Source organism: Theropithecus gelada, chromosome 19 (assembly GCF_003255815.1).
Source record: "Theropithecus gelada isolate Dixy chromosome 19, Tgel_1.0, whole genome shotgun sequence".
Lineage (NCBI taxonomy): Eukaryota > Metazoa > Chordata > Mammalia > Primates > Cercopithecidae > Theropithecus > Theropithecus gelada.
In genome coordinates this window covers 1,995,633-2,011,618 of record NC_037687.1, presented here as the reverse complement: position 1 = coordinate 2,011,618, position 15,986 = coordinate 1,995,633, and the positions used below count along the sequence as shown (strand labels likewise).

The 15,986-nt window shown below is 55.8% G+C and overlaps 1 protein-coding gene across 4 annotated transcripts in view; it reads left to right on the top strand.

Moving 5' to 3' along the window:
• Positions 1-14,314, top strand: part of MOB3A (MOB kinase activator 3A) — a 27,470-nt gene extending 13,156 nt beyond the window's left edge. For 3 of the 4 annotated variants that reach the window (XM_025366093.1, XM_025366094.1, XM_025366092.1), the window contains 4 exons: positions 646-801; positions 8,035-8,576; positions 10,036-10,238; positions 14,026-14,314. In XM_025366093.1, coding sequence (XP_025221878.1) covers positions 8,156-8,576; positions 10,036-10,238; positions 14,026-14,055 — 654 coding nt within the window. In that variant the 5' untranslated portion in view covers positions 646-801; positions 8,035-8,155 and the 3' untranslated portion in view covers positions 14,056-14,314. Of the gene's footprint in view, positions 1-587; positions 802-8,034; positions 8,577-10,035; positions 10,239-14,025 lie in introns of those variants that run through there. The other variant, XM_025366091.1, reaches the window with a different exon arrangement.
• The last annotated feature ends 1,672 nt before the right edge of the window (positions 14,315-15,986 follow it).

Below are 15,986 nucleotides of genomic sequence, written 5' to 3'. Positions count from 1 at the left end.
TGAGACGGAGTCTCGCTCTGTCACCCAGGCTGGAGTGCAGTGGCGCGATCTCAGCTCACTGCAAGCTCCGCCTCCCGGGTTCACGCCATTCTCCTGCCTAAGCCTCCCGAGGAGCTGGGACTACAGGCGCCCGCTACCATGCCTGGCTAATTTTTTGTATTTTTAGTAGAGAAGGGGTTTCACCACGTTAGCCAGGATAGTTTATATCTCCTGACCTCGTGATCCGCCCTCCTCGGCCTCCCAAAGTGCTGGGATTACAGGCGTGAGCCACCGCGCCCGGTCGACGCTGCCTTTTTTAACAGGACAGATTCTGGACTGGGAGCATCTTCCAGCCAAGTATCAGGGCTGCCAGGCCGGGAGCCAGTGTTGTGCACTGACCTAGAACATAGGGAACTGACGTCTCTGCTCAGGGCTTGTCTCTCAGGCGCCTCCTGTGCTCTGGGGCAGCGGTCCCCGAGGCAGTGACAGGATGTGGAAACCTCCGGAAGGAAGTGGGTGACTGGTCTGTGAGCTGCTGCACCTTGGTGGGGGAGGGGTCATACCAGTTGGTTGCTTAGAGAAACTGTGTTTTTTTTTTTTTTTTTTTTAAAAAAAAAAAAAGTGTTGCAGCAGGGGAATTTGTCATCTCACCTTTCATTTCTCTAGAAGTTTCCAAGGATCACTTGTGCCTCGTCCGTGGGAAGACCGGGGCAGCCGAGAAGGCCTTGGTGTGGAATTCTGAGAGCTGATTCCTGCCTTGTCTTCCCCACACTGTCCCTGGAGAAATCTGAGAAGAGCAGAGCGGAGGGAGCCCCAGACACGGTAACCAGCCCCCAGCCTCAGGGGACAACAAGGGCGGGAGTCAGGGTCCTGAGGCCGTCCTGGCCTTTCTTGGGAAAAAACCCCTTTCTGTGGCCGATCACCCCTTCGCCAAGGAGCCCGTGTTTGTTCCTGATAGAAAACGGTTTGCTTAGGCCGGGCACAGTGGCTCGTGTCTGTAATCCCAGCACTTCGGGAGGCTGAGGCGGGAGGATTGCTTGAGGCCAGGAATTTGAGAGCAGCCTGGGCAACATGGCGAAACCCCTGTCTCTATAAAAAAAAGAAAATTAGGCCGGGTATGGTGGCTCACGCCTGTAATCCCAGCACTTTGGGAGGCTGAGGCGGGTGGATCACGAGGTAAAGAGTTTGAGACCAACCTGGCCAGCATGGTGAAACTCCGTCTCTACTAAAAGTACAAAAATTAGCTGGGTGTGGTGCCGGGCGCCTGTAATCCCAGCTACTGGGGAGGCTGTGGCAGTAGAATCGCTTGAACCCGGGAGGCAGAGGTTGCAGTGAGCCGAGATCGCGCCATTGCACTCCAGCCTGGGCAACAGAGCAAGACCCTGTCTCAAAAAAAATAAAAAGGAAAAAGAAAACCATCTGCTGTGACGGGAACTCTGCCCGTCCACAGGGCTCTTCAGAAGATGTTAACTTCCACTTAAAATGCTGCACCTTTTTTTTTTTTTTTTTTTTTTTTTAACGGAGTCTCACTCTGTCACTCGGGCTAGAGTAGTGCAGTGGCATGATCTCAGCTCACTGCAGCCTCCGCCTCCCTGGGTTCAAGCGATTCTCCTGTCTCAGCCTCCTAAGTAGCTATGATTATAGGCACACGCCACCATACCCGGCTAGTGTTTTGTATTTTCAGTGGAGATGGGGTTTCACCATGTTGGCCAGGCTGGTCTCAAACTCCTGACCTCAACTGATCCACCCACCTTGGCCTCCCTAAATGCAGGGATTAGAGGCATGAGCCCCTTCGCCCCGCACCCGTCACCTTCTGAAAGGAGACAGACATGCCGAGAGGGAGTTTACAAACTCTTTGGGCTGCCCTGTCTTGTTTTCTGGAACTAACTGTCTTTGGCATGAGTCTGGTAGAGAAGTGTAAAGGAATTTAGAAAAAGAGAAGCCGGCCGGGCGCGGTGGCTCAACCCTGTAATCCCAGCACTTTGGGAGGCCGAGGCGGGTGGATCACGAGGTCAGGAGATCGAGACCATCCTGGCTAACATGGTGAAACCCCGTCTCTACTAAAAATACAAAAAACTAGCCGGGCGTGGTGGCGGGCGCCTGTAGTCCCAGCTACTCGGAGGCTGAGGCAGGAGAATGGCGTAAACCCGGGAGGCGGAGCTTGCAGTGAGCCGAGATCGCGCCACTGCACTCCAGCCTGGGTGACACAGCGAGACTCCGTCTCAAAAAAAAAAAAAAAAAAAAAAAAAAAAAAAGAAAAAGAGAAGCCTCGGCCAGGCATGGTGGCTCACACCTGTAATCCCAGCACTTTGGGAAGCCGAGGCAGTAGGAGGAGAGGCTTTGGGAAGCCGAGGCAGAACTCACTTGAGACCAGGAGTTCGAGACCAGGAGTTCGAGACCAGCCTGGGCAGCGTAGTGAGACCCTATCTCTACAAACAGTTTTAAAAAGACAAGCAGGGGCCTGTGGGAACAGCCACTTTCTCCCTGAGGCGCAGCCCGGGTAGGCCTCTCCTCCTGTGGCTGCAGTCAGCCCAGGGCTACCATACCACTGCTGGAAAGCCCCGCCTGCCCAACCAGGTGGCATGGTTGGAAGCTGAGCCCCCAAATTGGCACGGGAGACCCTGAAATCCCCAAAGGGCAGCACCGGGCCGTGGCAGGTTGGGTTTTGCTCTGTGCTGTGATTTCTGCTGGTGTTGGGAAGTCGGCTGTGAGTCGGCCCAGACGTGAAGTGGAAATGGGGAGGAGGGAGGCGAGTGGGCCTGGCTGGGTGGACGGGGATGCGCTCGCCTGCGCGGTTTCCTCTCTGGTAAAGTGAGGCCTGCACTCGCCCCATCTAGACAGGCGTGTGGGGACGGAGGTGATTGATCCCCGGTGCAGAGGAGCATCTCGCTCAGCGCCAGGTGGGCCGTGGCCTGGAGGTGGCCGCCATTTCCCTTCTCCGGAGGGGATTTGTTGATCTTGTGCAGCAGACGGTGTGGCCTGAGGGCAGGTGTGGTTTGCAGAGCTCATCACCGGGGCAGGTGCTGGCCTCTGGGGTGCTGAGCCATCAATGGGGAAGGGCCTCAGGTCCCCACCAATGGCTCCCACCTGCTCAGCCCCAGCATGGATGCGTCCTGGGCTCCCCAGCCCCAGGGGGATACCGTAAGCACAGAGGTGGCCCCTTTGAATCAGGCGCTTCCCAGGGAGGGTCTGAGACTCGGCTGTGGGATCGCTCCTTCCTTGGGAAGTGGGCGGGGGTGGCCAGGCACAGTGGCTCACGCCAGTGATCCTGGCACCTTGAGAAGCTAAGGTAGAAGGATCGCTTGAGTCGAGGAGTTCTCAAGACCAGCCTAGAAACATAGTGAGATCCTGTCTCTACAAAAAAAAAAAAAAAAAATTAACTGGTGGTGAAAAAATTATAAAATATTATGGTGGTGAGTGCCCGTGCTCCCAGCTACTCAGGAGGCTGAGGCAAGAGGATCCCTTGAGCTAGGAGGTCCAGGCTGAAGTGTGAGCCGTGATCCCGCCACTGCACTCCAACCTGGGCAGCAGAGCGAGAACCTCTCTAAAAATAGAAGCAAGCAGAGGGGTACCTGTGTGCTCACCCTGGGGTTGTGCCCCCCAGCAAAACCAGGACGGGTCAGCAGCCCCTGGACTCGGACCATCCTCGTGGCTCTGCTGGGCAGTGGAGGGGCCCCATGGTGGAGCAGCACTGGCCCGGGAAGCGTGTGTCACTAGGTTCGTGATCAGACGGCTGCCTGCGTCCCCGAGAGTTGCTGAATTCAGGGAGTTGTGGGGCAGAAACAGCGGTGGCTTCACCCACAGAGGCCAGGGTTCGAGCCCCGGCCGATCCACCCACTAGCTGTGTGGTGTGAGACACGGCTGTAGAGTCAGTCATAATCTTCTGAGCCACGATCTCACCAGAGCGATCTAATCTTAACCCCAAGGGACACTGGGTGATGTCTGGGAACATCTGTGGTTGTCGCAACTGAGGGTGCTCCCGGCAGGGAGTGGGTGGAGGCCAGGGACGCTGCTCAGCACCCTGCAGTGCCCAGGACGGCCCCACCCCAGAGAACGATCCGACCCCGATGTCCACAGAGCCAGCGGGTGGAGGCCTGGTTTTCTGGGCCTGGTTTTCTCATCTGTGAAGTGGAGATGGGGTTTTTGTCCCAGGAAAATGAAAAGTGTAAGTTCCTAGTTGGGTGTTAACCCTGGTGGCAGGAAGTCACGATGGTGGCTAAGGGCCCCAGGTTGGCGCTGGGGAAGTTCAGGCCTTTCTGGTCACCACAGAGTGTGTGGGACCCGAGTCCTCCTGCCACCTGTGCCCAGGCTGCCCTGAGCAGTGCCCCCAGCCGGTCCTCACCAGGTGTTCCCTTGTGACAAACCATTGACCCTGTACCTTCTTATGGTGCAGACTCTGTTGTCACTGTGTTCATAGTGGACACCGTGTTTTGTTTTGTTTTGCTTTGTTTTGAGGCAGAGTCTTGTTCTGTCGCCCAGGCTGGAGTGCAGTTGCATGATCTCAGCTCACTGCAGCCTCTGCCTCCCAGGTTCAAGCAATTCTCCTGCCTCAGCCTCCCAAGTAGCTGGGATTACAGGTGCGCGCCACCACGCCTGGGTAATATTTGTATTTTTAGTAGAGACAGGGTTTCACCATGTTGGCCAGGCTGATCTTGAATTCCCAACCTCAGGTGATCCGCCTGCTTCAGCCTCCCAAAGTGCTGGGACTAAAGGCGTGAGCCACCGCACCCAGCCTCTAACTTGCTTTTCTTCCAAACAATGCAGCATCTCTTCCCCCGATGCCCAGGCCCTGTGAGCATTTGGGTCCAGATCATTCTCTGGTGGGGGCCGTTCTGTTGTCTGTTGGGGGGTACCCTAACCGTAAGCCCTGGGGCCTCTGGAAGGATCCGTCTCTGCTCATGCCTTGTTTTTATTTTTTATTTTTTGAGACAGAGTCTTATTCTGTGCCCAGGCAGTGGTATGAACGTGGCTCACTGCAGCCTCGAACTCCCAGGCTCAAACGGTCCTCCCAGGACCTCCTAGGCATGCGCCACTACACCCAGCTAATTTTTTATTTTTTATTTTTTATTTTTTATTTTTATTTTTTGAGACGGAGTCTCGCTCTGCCGCCCAGGCTGGAGTGCAGTGGCCGGATCTCAGCTCACTGCAAGCTCCGCCTCCCGGGTTCACGCCATTCTCCTGCCTCAGCCTCCCGAGTAGCTGGGACTACAGGCGCCCGCCACCTCGCCCGGCTAGTTTTCTGTATTTTTTAGTAGAGACGGGGTTTCACCGTGTCGGCCAGGATGGTCTCGATCTCCTGACCTCGTGATCCGCCCGTCTCGGCCTCCCAAAGTGCTGTACACCCAGCTAATTTTAAAATTTTTTTGTAGAGACGAGGCCTCGCCATGTTGCTCAGGCTGACCTCACACTCCTGGACGCAAGCCATCTACCCCCCTCACCCTCTCAAACCTCACACTCCTGGACACAAGCCATCTACCCCCCTCACCCTCTCAAAGTCCTTACAGGTGTTACAGGCGTGAGCTACCGTGCTTGGCCTGTCCACACCTTAGATTTAACCCTACAGGATCCAGTCCCAACAGCTGGGAGCTTCCCCGTGATACATGGGTGTTGTTTTCAGCCCGAAATTTGTGGTGGTTTGTGATGGCAACCCCAGGACACTCTCCCAGTCATGCATCGTGAGGAATGAGACGCAAGACAGGACTTGGTCACAAGTAACAGCAACACGGCCGGGCACAGTGGCGCAACGCCTGTAATCCCAGCACTTTGGAGGCCAAGGTGGTGGATCAGATGAGGTCAGGAGTTTGAGACCAGCCTGGCCAGCACGGTGAAACCTTATCTCTACTAAAAACACAAAAATTAGCCAGGCGTGGTGGCAAGTGCCGGTAGTCCCAGCTACTTGGGAGGCTGAGGTAGGAGAATTGCTTCAACCCGAGAGGCAGAGGCTGCAGTGAGCCGAGACCGTGCCACTGCACTCCAGCCTGGGTGACAGAGCAAGACTCTGCCTAAAAAAAAAAAAATGAGGTGGGGTTGGGACGTACTAGAACATAATGAATGTGTGTTTATTTCTTGGGAGCGTTGCGTGGAGCACAGTGGGCCTGGGCATGCGTGGGCCTCACTCCCTCTCTCCTCTCTGACTCCCCCTTCTGCTGGGTCCTCTTCATGCTGTGGTGAGGACCCCTGCCCTGCCCAGTGCCCTGCGTGGGCCTTGCCCCAAGTGTCACAGTCAAGTCTGCCAGTCCAGGAGGTGCACCCAGCAGAGCAGGGTGGGGTCTGCATCCACTCTGGGCCTGCCACGGTGCCGGCGTCCTGGTAGTGACAACGGTGTTGGCAGTGACAGGCCCTGCGTGCTGAGTGTGAACCTGGCACATGCGCGGTGTGTGATCCAGGTCGTCCCTCCGCCCTGTGCGGGATGGACTCTGTTTCTCTCCCCTGAGGATTCTCAGGGGAGTCAGCGGATGCTGGGGCCCCACGCCAGAGCAACCCCCAGGTGTCTTACAAGTCACCGCTCAGGTGTGTGTGAGACTTGGGCTGGCGCCTGGAAGTTTCCTCATTTATACGGTGCCTTGAGGTGGACAGCTGCCCCTGGAATCACCCAGCATCTCGCCATGTGATCCAACATGGAAGGGGGTCTTTGCAGATGAAATCAAGCAAAGAGGGATCACACCAATCGCAGGGGTCTCTGTTTTTTTTTTGGTTTTTTTTTTGAGACGGAGTCTCGTTCTGTCACCCAGGCTGGAGTGCAGTGGCCGGATCTCAGCTCACTGCAAGCTCCGCCTCCCGGTTTTAGGCCATTGTCCTGCCTCAGCCTCCCGCGTAGCTGGAACTACAGGCGCCCGCCACCTCGCCCGGCTAGTTTTTTGTATTTTTTAGTAGAGACGGTGTTTCACCGTGTTAGCCAGCATGGTCTCGATCTCCTGACCTCGTGATCCGCCTGTCTCGGCCTCCCAAAGTGCTGGGATTACAGGCTTGAGCCACCGCGCCCGACCTAGCAGGGGTCTCTGACCCAGTGACCAGTGACTTGGGCACAGCGGACAACGCTGCCATGACAGAGATTCATTCTGTCAGCTCTGGCGCCGCACGTCCACGATGAAGGTGTGGGCGGGGCTGGGTCCCTCTGAGGCCGAGGGGCATCTGCCAGGCTTCTCTCTGCTCCTGGCAGTGGCCAGCATCCTGGGCCCTTCGCTTGTGGAAGCATCACCCCCATATCCGCCTCTGTCCTCACAGAGCCGTCTCCCCCGTATGTGCCTCACTCATAAGGACGTTTGTCTCTAACTGTAGGGCCACCCAGGTCATCCAAGATGACATCCCTCAAGACCTTTTTCCACCTAGGCTGCCATGCACAGGCTGCGGGCATTGGGGTGTGGCTTCCTTTGTGGAGGCCACAGTCCGGCCTGCGTAGTCCCCTATAACCGGCAGCTTAGCCTGCCCCCACACTCAAGCCCCAGAGTGCCAGGTAGCAGCAAGTCCAGGCCCCAGCCAGGCATCAGCACCGGGGAAGATGTGGCCGCTGTGGGCTCTTGGGGCCCGGCTCTCTGCACCTTCTGCTATGAGCCAGTCAGGCCTCGCCGTGTGCAGTTCTGTGCACTAAGGAGGTGGCCCCCTTTGGGTGAAACTCCTTAAAGTCAGAAGTCCAGGGGATGTTTTGAACCCTGCCACTAGGAGCTGGGTGCAGTGACTCAGGCCTGTAAGCCCAGCACTTTGGGAGGCAGAGGTGGGAGGATCACGTGAGCCCAGGAGTTGGAGACCATCCTGGGCAACATAGAGAAACCCCGTTTCTACTAAAAGAAAATTACCCAGATGTGGTGGTGTGTGTCTGTAGTCTCAGCTAGTCAGGAGGCTAAGGTGAGAGGATCTCTTGGGCCTGGGAGACAGAGGTTGCAGTGAGCCATGATGGCACCACTGCACTCCAGCCGGGGCAACAGAGCGAGACCCTGTCTCAGAAAATAAAACAAACAAACAAACAAAAAAAACAAATCCTGCCGCTTGTGCCGTCAGCACGAGTTTCTGGGAAATTCTGTCACCTCCAGCAGGTCATGACTCCCCTGTGTATTTCAGGTCCGCGGGAGAGCTGTGGGGCTTGGTGAGTGTTTCGTGGCCTCTCAGGTTGGTCGGCACCCCCAGCCGCTGGCCCAGGACCCCTCTGCAGAAGTGTTCCAGGAGAGCAGGCGTCACCAAGATGTCCAACCCCTTCCTGAAGCAAGTCTTCAACAAGGACAAGACATTCCGCCCCAAGCGCAAGTTCGAGCCGGGCACCCAACGCTTCGAGCTGCACAAGAAGGCGCAGGCGTCGCTGAACGCCGGGCTGGACCTGCGGCTAGCCGTGCAGCTGCCCCCGGGCGAGGACCTGAACGACTGGGTGGCCGTTCACGTGGTGGACTTCTTTAACCGCGTCAACCTCATCTACGGCACCATCAGCGACGGCTGCACGGAGCAGTCCTGCCCCGTCATGTCGGGGGGCCCCAAGTACGAGTACCGCTGGCAGGACGAGCATAAGTTCCGGAAGCCCACGGCGCTCTCCGCCCCCAGGTACATGGACCTGCTGATGGACTGGATCGAGGCGCAAATCAACAACGAGGACCTCTTCCCCACCAACGTGGGTGAGTCAGTGGTGGGCAGGGGCTCAGGGATACACAGCCTTCCGGAAAAGTCAGGGAGGCCAAGCACAGTGGCTCACACCTGTAATGCCAGTGCTTTGGGAGGCCGAGCCCAGGGATCGCTTGAGCCCAGGAGTTTGAGCTCAGCCTGGGCAACATAGCAAAATTCCATCTCTACGAAAAATTTTAAAAATTAGCCAGGAAGGCCAGGCGCGGTGGCTCAAGCCTGTAATCCCAGCACTTTGGGAGGCCGAGGTGGGCGGATCTCGAGGTCAGGAGATTGAGACCATCCTGGCTAACACGGTGAAACCCCGTCTCTACTAAAAAATACAAAAAACTAGCCGGGCGAGGTGGAGGGCGCCTGTAGTCCCAGCTGCTCGGGAGGCTGAGGCAGGAGAATGGCGTGAACCCGGGAGGCGGAGCTTGCAGTGAGCTGAGATCCCGCCACTGCACTCCAGCCTGGGAGACAGAGCAAGACTCCGTCTCAAAAAAAAAAAAAAAAAAAAAAATTAGCCAGGCTTGGTGGTGCACGCCTGTGGTTGCAGCTACTCGGGAGGCTAAGGTGGGAGGATTGCTTGAGGCTAGGAGGTTGAGGCTGCAGTAAACTATGATCGCGCCACTGCACTCCAGCCTGGGTGACAGAGCAAGACCCTGTCTCAAAAAAAAAAAAAAAAAAAAAAAGAGATTCCATTTCTGAGTCTTCTCCTAAGTTGGGCTGCTCTTAGTAGCCCCGCTTCATCCCGAATCGCTCCTGGTGACTCCTGTCTCCTTCACCCCAAAGCAGAGAAGGGCGGGATCAGCATCAGGCCTGGAGTCCTTTGCAGAGGAGACAGGTACCCCTGCCAGCGCTGGGCCCAGTGTTCTCAGTGGTTTCAGAATCACTGCCATGGAGCCCCTGGGCCCACCAGGATCATCACCCTTTGGTGGGACCTCCTGCCCAGCTCGATGTGTAATGCTCTGTGTGGCTCTCAGGGGCACCCCGTAAACGTGGGTTTGTGGGTGATCATTGGGGCACGTCCCTCCAGAGTACAGCGGACCTTTCTTTTCTTTTTCTTTTTCTTTTTTTTTTTTTGAGACAGTGTCTCACTCTGTCACTCAGACTAGAGTGCAGTGGCACCATCTCAGTTCCCTTCAACCTCTGCCTCCCAGGTTCAAGCGATTCTTCTGCCTCAGCCTCCTGAGTAGCTGGGATTACAGGTGTGAGCCACCACACCCGGCTAATTTTTTTTATTTTTCAGTAAAGATGGGGTTTCTCCATGTTGGCCGGGCTGGTCTCGAACTCCTGACCTCAAGTGATCTGCCTGCCTCGGCCTCCCAAAGTGCTGGGATTACAGGCGTGAGCCACCAGCCCCCGGTCTGCCGGCAATTTCTGTCTGGAAGCCCCTTGTCACATCCAGGAGCAAAGGGTTCTGGATATGGACTTGACTGAGTTCGTGGACCCGCCCCACCCCTCTCCCTGCAGGCACGCCGTTCCCCAAGAACTTCTTGCAGACGGTGCGGAAGATCCTGTCGCGGCTGTTCCGCGTGTTCGTGCACGTCTACATCCACCACTTTGACCGCATCGCGCAGATGGGCTCCGAGGCCCACGTGAACACCTGCTACAAGCACTTCTACTACTTCGTCAAGGAGTTCGGCCTCATCGACACCAAGGAGCTGGAGCCACTGGTGCGCGGGCTTGGGGCTGAGGGCTTGGGGTTACGGTGGGGCTGGCGGCCCGTGGCAGAGGCACCCTTCCGGGCCCAGGACCCTGACTGCCCGCGGTCGGCCCAGCAGCTGGCGGCCCCGGCTCTCCCTGGGTCACAGCCCCGGGCCCTAGAGTTGGGTCCCGGATACCCTGCTGATGGGACAGGTGGTGAGGTAGCCGGGAGGGATCCCGCGTTCTCCCGCGGAGCAAATCGGGGCGGCAGTAGCCGGGAGGGATCCTGCTTTTTCCCATGGAGCAAATCCGGGCGGTAGGTGCAGTTTCCTCCGCGCCAGCCCCGCCTCCTGCTCGCTCCGCCTTCACAGTCCAGAGCTCAGGTGTCCCAGAGCGCAGCTCAGTGTCCCTTATGAAAGGGATAGGAGCCGGCGCAGACTACACCCTAACTTTGTTGGTTTGGGTTTGTTTTGAGACCTAGTCTCCCTGTCGCCCAGGCTGGAGTGCAGTGGTACGATTTTGGCTCACTGAAGCCTCTGCCTCCCGGGTTCAAGTGATTCTCCTACCTCAGCCTCCCAAGTAGCTGGGATTACAGGCGCCCACCACCACGCCCAGCTAATTTTTTGTGTTTTTAGGAGAGACGGGGTTTCACCGTGTTAGCCAGGATTGTCTTGATGGATCTCCTGACCTCGTGATCCGCCCGCCTCGGCCTCTCAAAGTGCTGGGATTACAGGCGGGAGCCACTGTGCCTGGCCTTTTTTTTTTTTTTTTTTTTTTTAGCTGGAGTCTCGCTCTGTCACCCAGCCTGGAGTGCAGTGGTATGATCTTGGCTCACTGCAACCCCCACCTCCTGGGTTCCAGCAAGTCTCCCCCTCAGCTTCCCAAGTAGCTGGGATTATAGGCACGTGCCACCACGCCATGCTAATTTTTGTGTTTTTAGTAGAAACCGGGTTTCACCATGTTGGCCAAGCTGGTCTCGAACTCCTGAACTCAGGTGGTCTGCCTGCCTCGGCCTCCCAAAGTGCTGGAATGACAGACGGGAGGCAGCGCACCTGGCCTAGACTCCACCTGACTTCTGCAGCCAGCCTGGTACCTCTGCGCCCACCCTTGCTTGTCTGCTTTCCACGTTACCAGGTTTTATCTAGAGACGAACCCAGGGACCAGATTCCTCAGTGTGGGGTCCACGTCCCTGAAGCCAATGTGGCTTCTTGCAATTGGGGCCCACATTTGTGACTCGGTGATGGGGACCAGCAGTGGAGTGGGTGCCCGTGATTCAGGGCCTGGCCCTGGAACCTGCCCAGGGGCTGCTCTGTTCCCAGGTTGTGGAGCGCTGTATGGATGTGGTGGCCCTGATATGAAAGCGGGACCCCACCAGCCTCCCAGTGGCTGGGACCACAGCCACCACGCCTGGCTGATTTTTTATTGTGTTTCGAGATGGGGTCTCACTATGATGCCCAGGTTGTTCTCAAACCCACGGATGCAAGCAGTCCTCCCGCCTTGGCCTCCCAAGGGGTTAAGATGACAGATGGGAGCCATCACTCTCTTACAACTTTAAAAAATGGTTAAAAATGGACGGACGAGGTGGCTCCCACCTGTAATCCCAACCCTTTGGGAGGCCAAAGAGGGAGGATTACTCGAGCTCAGAAGTTTGAGAACAGCCTGGGCAACATAGTGAAACATCTTCTCTACAAAAAACAAAAAAATTATCCAGGCACAGTAGTGCACGCCTGTGGTTCCAGCTACTCAAGGGGCTGAGACAGGAGAATCGCTTGAGCCTGGGAGGTCGAGGCTGTAGTAAGTCGAGATTGTGCCACTGTACTCCAGCCTAGGTGACAGCCAGTAACCTGTCTCAAAAAAAAAAAAAGAAAAGATTAAGGCTGGGCACAGTGGCTCACGCCTATAATCCCAGCACTTTGGAATGCCAAGGCAGGCAAATCATGAGGTCCAGAGTTCGAGACCAGCCTGGCCAATGTGGTGAAACCCCGTCTCTACTAAAAATACAAAAAATTAGCTGGGCATGGTAGTGGCGGGCACCTGTAATCCCAGCTACTCAGGAGGCTGAGGCAGGAAAATCGCTTGAACCCAGGAGGTGGAGGTTGCAGTGAGCCAAGATCACGCCATTGCACTCCAGCCTGGGCAACAGAGCAAGACTCTGTCTTGGGGGGGAAAAAAAAAAAAATTAGCCACGCTTGGTGGTGGGCACTTGTGATCCCAGCTACTTAGGAGACTGAGGCAGGAGAATTGTTTGAACCCAGGAGGTGAAGGTTGCAGTGAGCCAGGGTTGCGCACAGCACTCCAGCCTGAATGACAGCATGAAACTCCGTCTCGAAAGAAAAAAAAAAGATTAAAAACATCTTCATGGCCGGGCGCTGTGGCTCAAGCCTGTAATCCCAGCACTTTGGGAGGCCGAGGCGGGCGGATCACGAGGTCAGGAGATCGAGACCATCCTGGCTAACACGGTGAAACCCCATCTCTACTAAAAAAAAAATACAAAAAACTAGCCGGGTGAGGTGGCGGGCGCCTGTAGTCCCAGCTACTCGGGAGGCTGAGGCAGGAGAATGGCGTGAACCCGGGAGGCGGAGCTTGCAGTGAGCCGAGATCGCGCCACTACACTCCAGCCTGGGCGACAGAGTGAAGACTCCGCCTCAAAAAAAAAAAAAAATCTTCACATAACTTCCTCATTTTTGTGTATCCCCTTTCAGGCTTTGCTACCGGTAAACATGTTGCTAAATTTAAAATTAATAGTTGCATACTGGGTGGGTCTAAAGGTAGTAGTGGGGTCTTCTCTTTTTTCTTTGTTTTTCTTTTCTTTTTTCTTTTTCTTTTTTTCTGTATTCTAGAACTTTCCTTCCAGTGTCCCAGTCTGTATAAGACAGGGGTCAGCAAACTGCAGCCCCCTGGCTGGCTTTCTGTTTTTGTAAATAAAGTTTGTAGGGTTTTGTTTTGTTTTTGAGACAGGGTCTCGCTCTGTCGCCCAGGCTGGAGTGCAGTGGTGCGATCTCAGCCACTGCAACCTCCACCTCACAGGTTTCAAGTGATTCTCCTCCCTCAGCCTCCTGAGTAGCTGGGGCTACAGGTGACCACCACCACGTTTGGCTAATTTTTTGTATTTTTAATAGGATGGGGTTTCACCATGTTAGCCAGGATGGTCTCGATCTCCTGACCTCGTGATCTGCCCACCTCGGCCTCCCAAAGTTGTTTTTTTCTCTTTTGAGACAGAGTCTCGCACTGTCACCCAGGCTGGAGTGCAGTGGCGCTATCTTGGCTCATGGCAACCTCCACCTCCCAGGTTTAAGCGACTCTCCTCCCTCAGCCTCCCGAGTAGCTGAGATTACAGGCGCTCGCCACCCTGCGCGGCTAATTTCTGTATTTTTAGTAGAGATGGGGTTTCACGGTGTCACCCAGGCTGGTCTCAAACTCCTGACCTCAGGTGATCTGCCTGCCTCTGCCTCCCAAACTGCTGGCATTACAGGCATAAGCCACCATGCCTGGCTGTAAATAAAGTTTTATTGGCAGCGAGGTACGCTCATGAGGTTACCAGTTGTCTGAGGTGGCTTTTGAGGTACAAGACAGAGTTGAGCCATCATGACAGGGACCGTCTGGCCCACAGATCTGAAAATGTTGACTCTGGCCTCAAGGGGTAGCCTGCTGCCCCTGGTCCCAGGTGTGCGATTGCCTGTGTGGTTTTTGTTGTTTGGGGGTTCAGGGTAGCCCCCAGCTGCCATCCCTCCGCCTGTGCATCTCCGTGTGTCTGCTGTTCACATCACCCTTTTGGGAGTGGCTGGTGGGAGCTGATGTCCTGCTTGCTCTTAACAGAAAGAAATGACCGCCCGTATGTGCCACTAAGAGCCCCGCGGGCCCCCCAGTGCCCGAACCGCCACTGGGGCCTCAGAGACTTGGAGGAGGATGCTCTGGAACCATCATCACGCTTCTCTCCAGCCTGAGCATCTCAGGGAGCCCAGGGGCTGGGCCGCTGAGCAGGTGTTGGTCCTCAGGAGCTCCAGCCCTGGACGGCAGACGCCTTCCTCACCGTCTCGAGCCTCAGTCTCCCGTCTGGGACCGAACGTGAACTGTGTAATTCTGTGTGTTACTAGCAACCGGAAAAGCCCACTGTGTTTTTTAAACCACTTCCACTTTCCAGGAGGCTGGACAACTTCCAGGGTCACTCCCCGCCTGAGTAGGTGGCTCCCCGGCTCCTGGAACTTCTGCCCCAACCCTTGTCCCCACCTGATCCTGCCTCCACCTCACTGGGGAGCCCCTGGGGCTGCTGTGGCCACAGCCCCGCCTGGGCCTGTCTCTCAAGGGCACCCAGCTTGCTCAGCCTCCTACATGTCTCCTGTTGGGGAGGCAAGAGGCTGAGGGGCTTCCGAGCCCCTGAGGGCGGACATCTCCTGCCACAGGCCTTTACTCTGCGCTCCGCACCAGCAGCCGCTGGTGTCCCTTCACACAGAGGCACGACCTGGACCCAGGCATCCTCTTTCCTCCCTCCCCAATCTCTTCCATTTTCCTACAGATTTTTTTTTTTTTTACAAACTAGAGACAGGGGTCTCGCAGAACTCCTGGCCTCAAGTGATCCTCCCACCTCGGCCTCCCAAAGTGCTTGGATCACAGGTGTGAGCCACTGCACCCAGCCCTCTCTCTTACCCTGTGCACGCTGCTTCCTCAGTTCTTCCGAAACATTCAGCTGAAACATTCAGGGCTTCCTGGACTCCTGGGAGCCCACGTCCTGCACCCCGGCTGCTGACTCATTTCCTACGGGCCCCTTTGTGTATCATAAAGGGTTTGATTTTTATAGTCACATTTACAACCATCTTGAGATTTTTTTTTTTTACTTTTTTTTTTTTTTTAATGGCGTCTCCCTCTGTCGTCCAGACTGGAGTCCAATGGCACGCTCTCGGCTCACTGCAACCTCCACCTCCTGGGTTCAAGTGATTCTTCTGCCTCAGCCTCCCGAGTAGCTGGGATTACAGGCGCCTGCCACCATGCCCAGCTAATTATTGTATTTTCGTTTATTTGTTTGTTTCTGTTTTTGAGACGGAGTCTCGCCCTGTCGCCCAGGCTGGAGTGCAGTGGTGCAATCTCCACTCACTGCAAGCTCCGCCTCCCGGGTTCACACCATTCTCCTGCCTCAGCCTCCCAAGTAGCTGGGACTACAGGTGCCCGCCACCACACCCGGCTAATTTTTTGTATTTTTAGTAGAGACGGGGTTTCACCGTGTTAGCCAGGATAGTGTTGATCTCCTGACCTCGTGATCTTCCTGTTTTGGCCTCCCAAAGTGCTGGGATGACAGGTGTGAGCCACCACGCCCAGCCTAATTACTGTATTTTTAGTAGAGATGAGGTTTCACCATGTTGGCCAGGCTGGTCTGAAAACTCCTGACTTCAGGTGATCCGCCCACCTTGTCCTCCAAAAGTGCTGGGATTACAGGCATGAGCCACTGCACCCGGCCTAAAGAATTTTTAAATCAATAACATAGTGAGCCCTCTGCCTCCTCGGCATGATGTCCTCTTTCCTTCTGACCAACCCAGGCAGGACTCTTCTGTGCCTGGATGCCTCTCCCCCGGTCTGGAATCTTCCAGTTCTTCTAGAATTGGCCTTTCGCAGATGCTGCAGACTTCCAGTTGAACCCCTTTTTCTGTGTGGCCCCTGGGGCTGCAGGACCAAAATCCATGAGCTCTGTGTCCCCTAGACCCTTGGAAGGTGAGAGCAGGGCACTGAGCAAAGGCAGCCACCTCCTCTCCCTGACTGAACCCCCGCCACCCTACTCCTCACCAGAA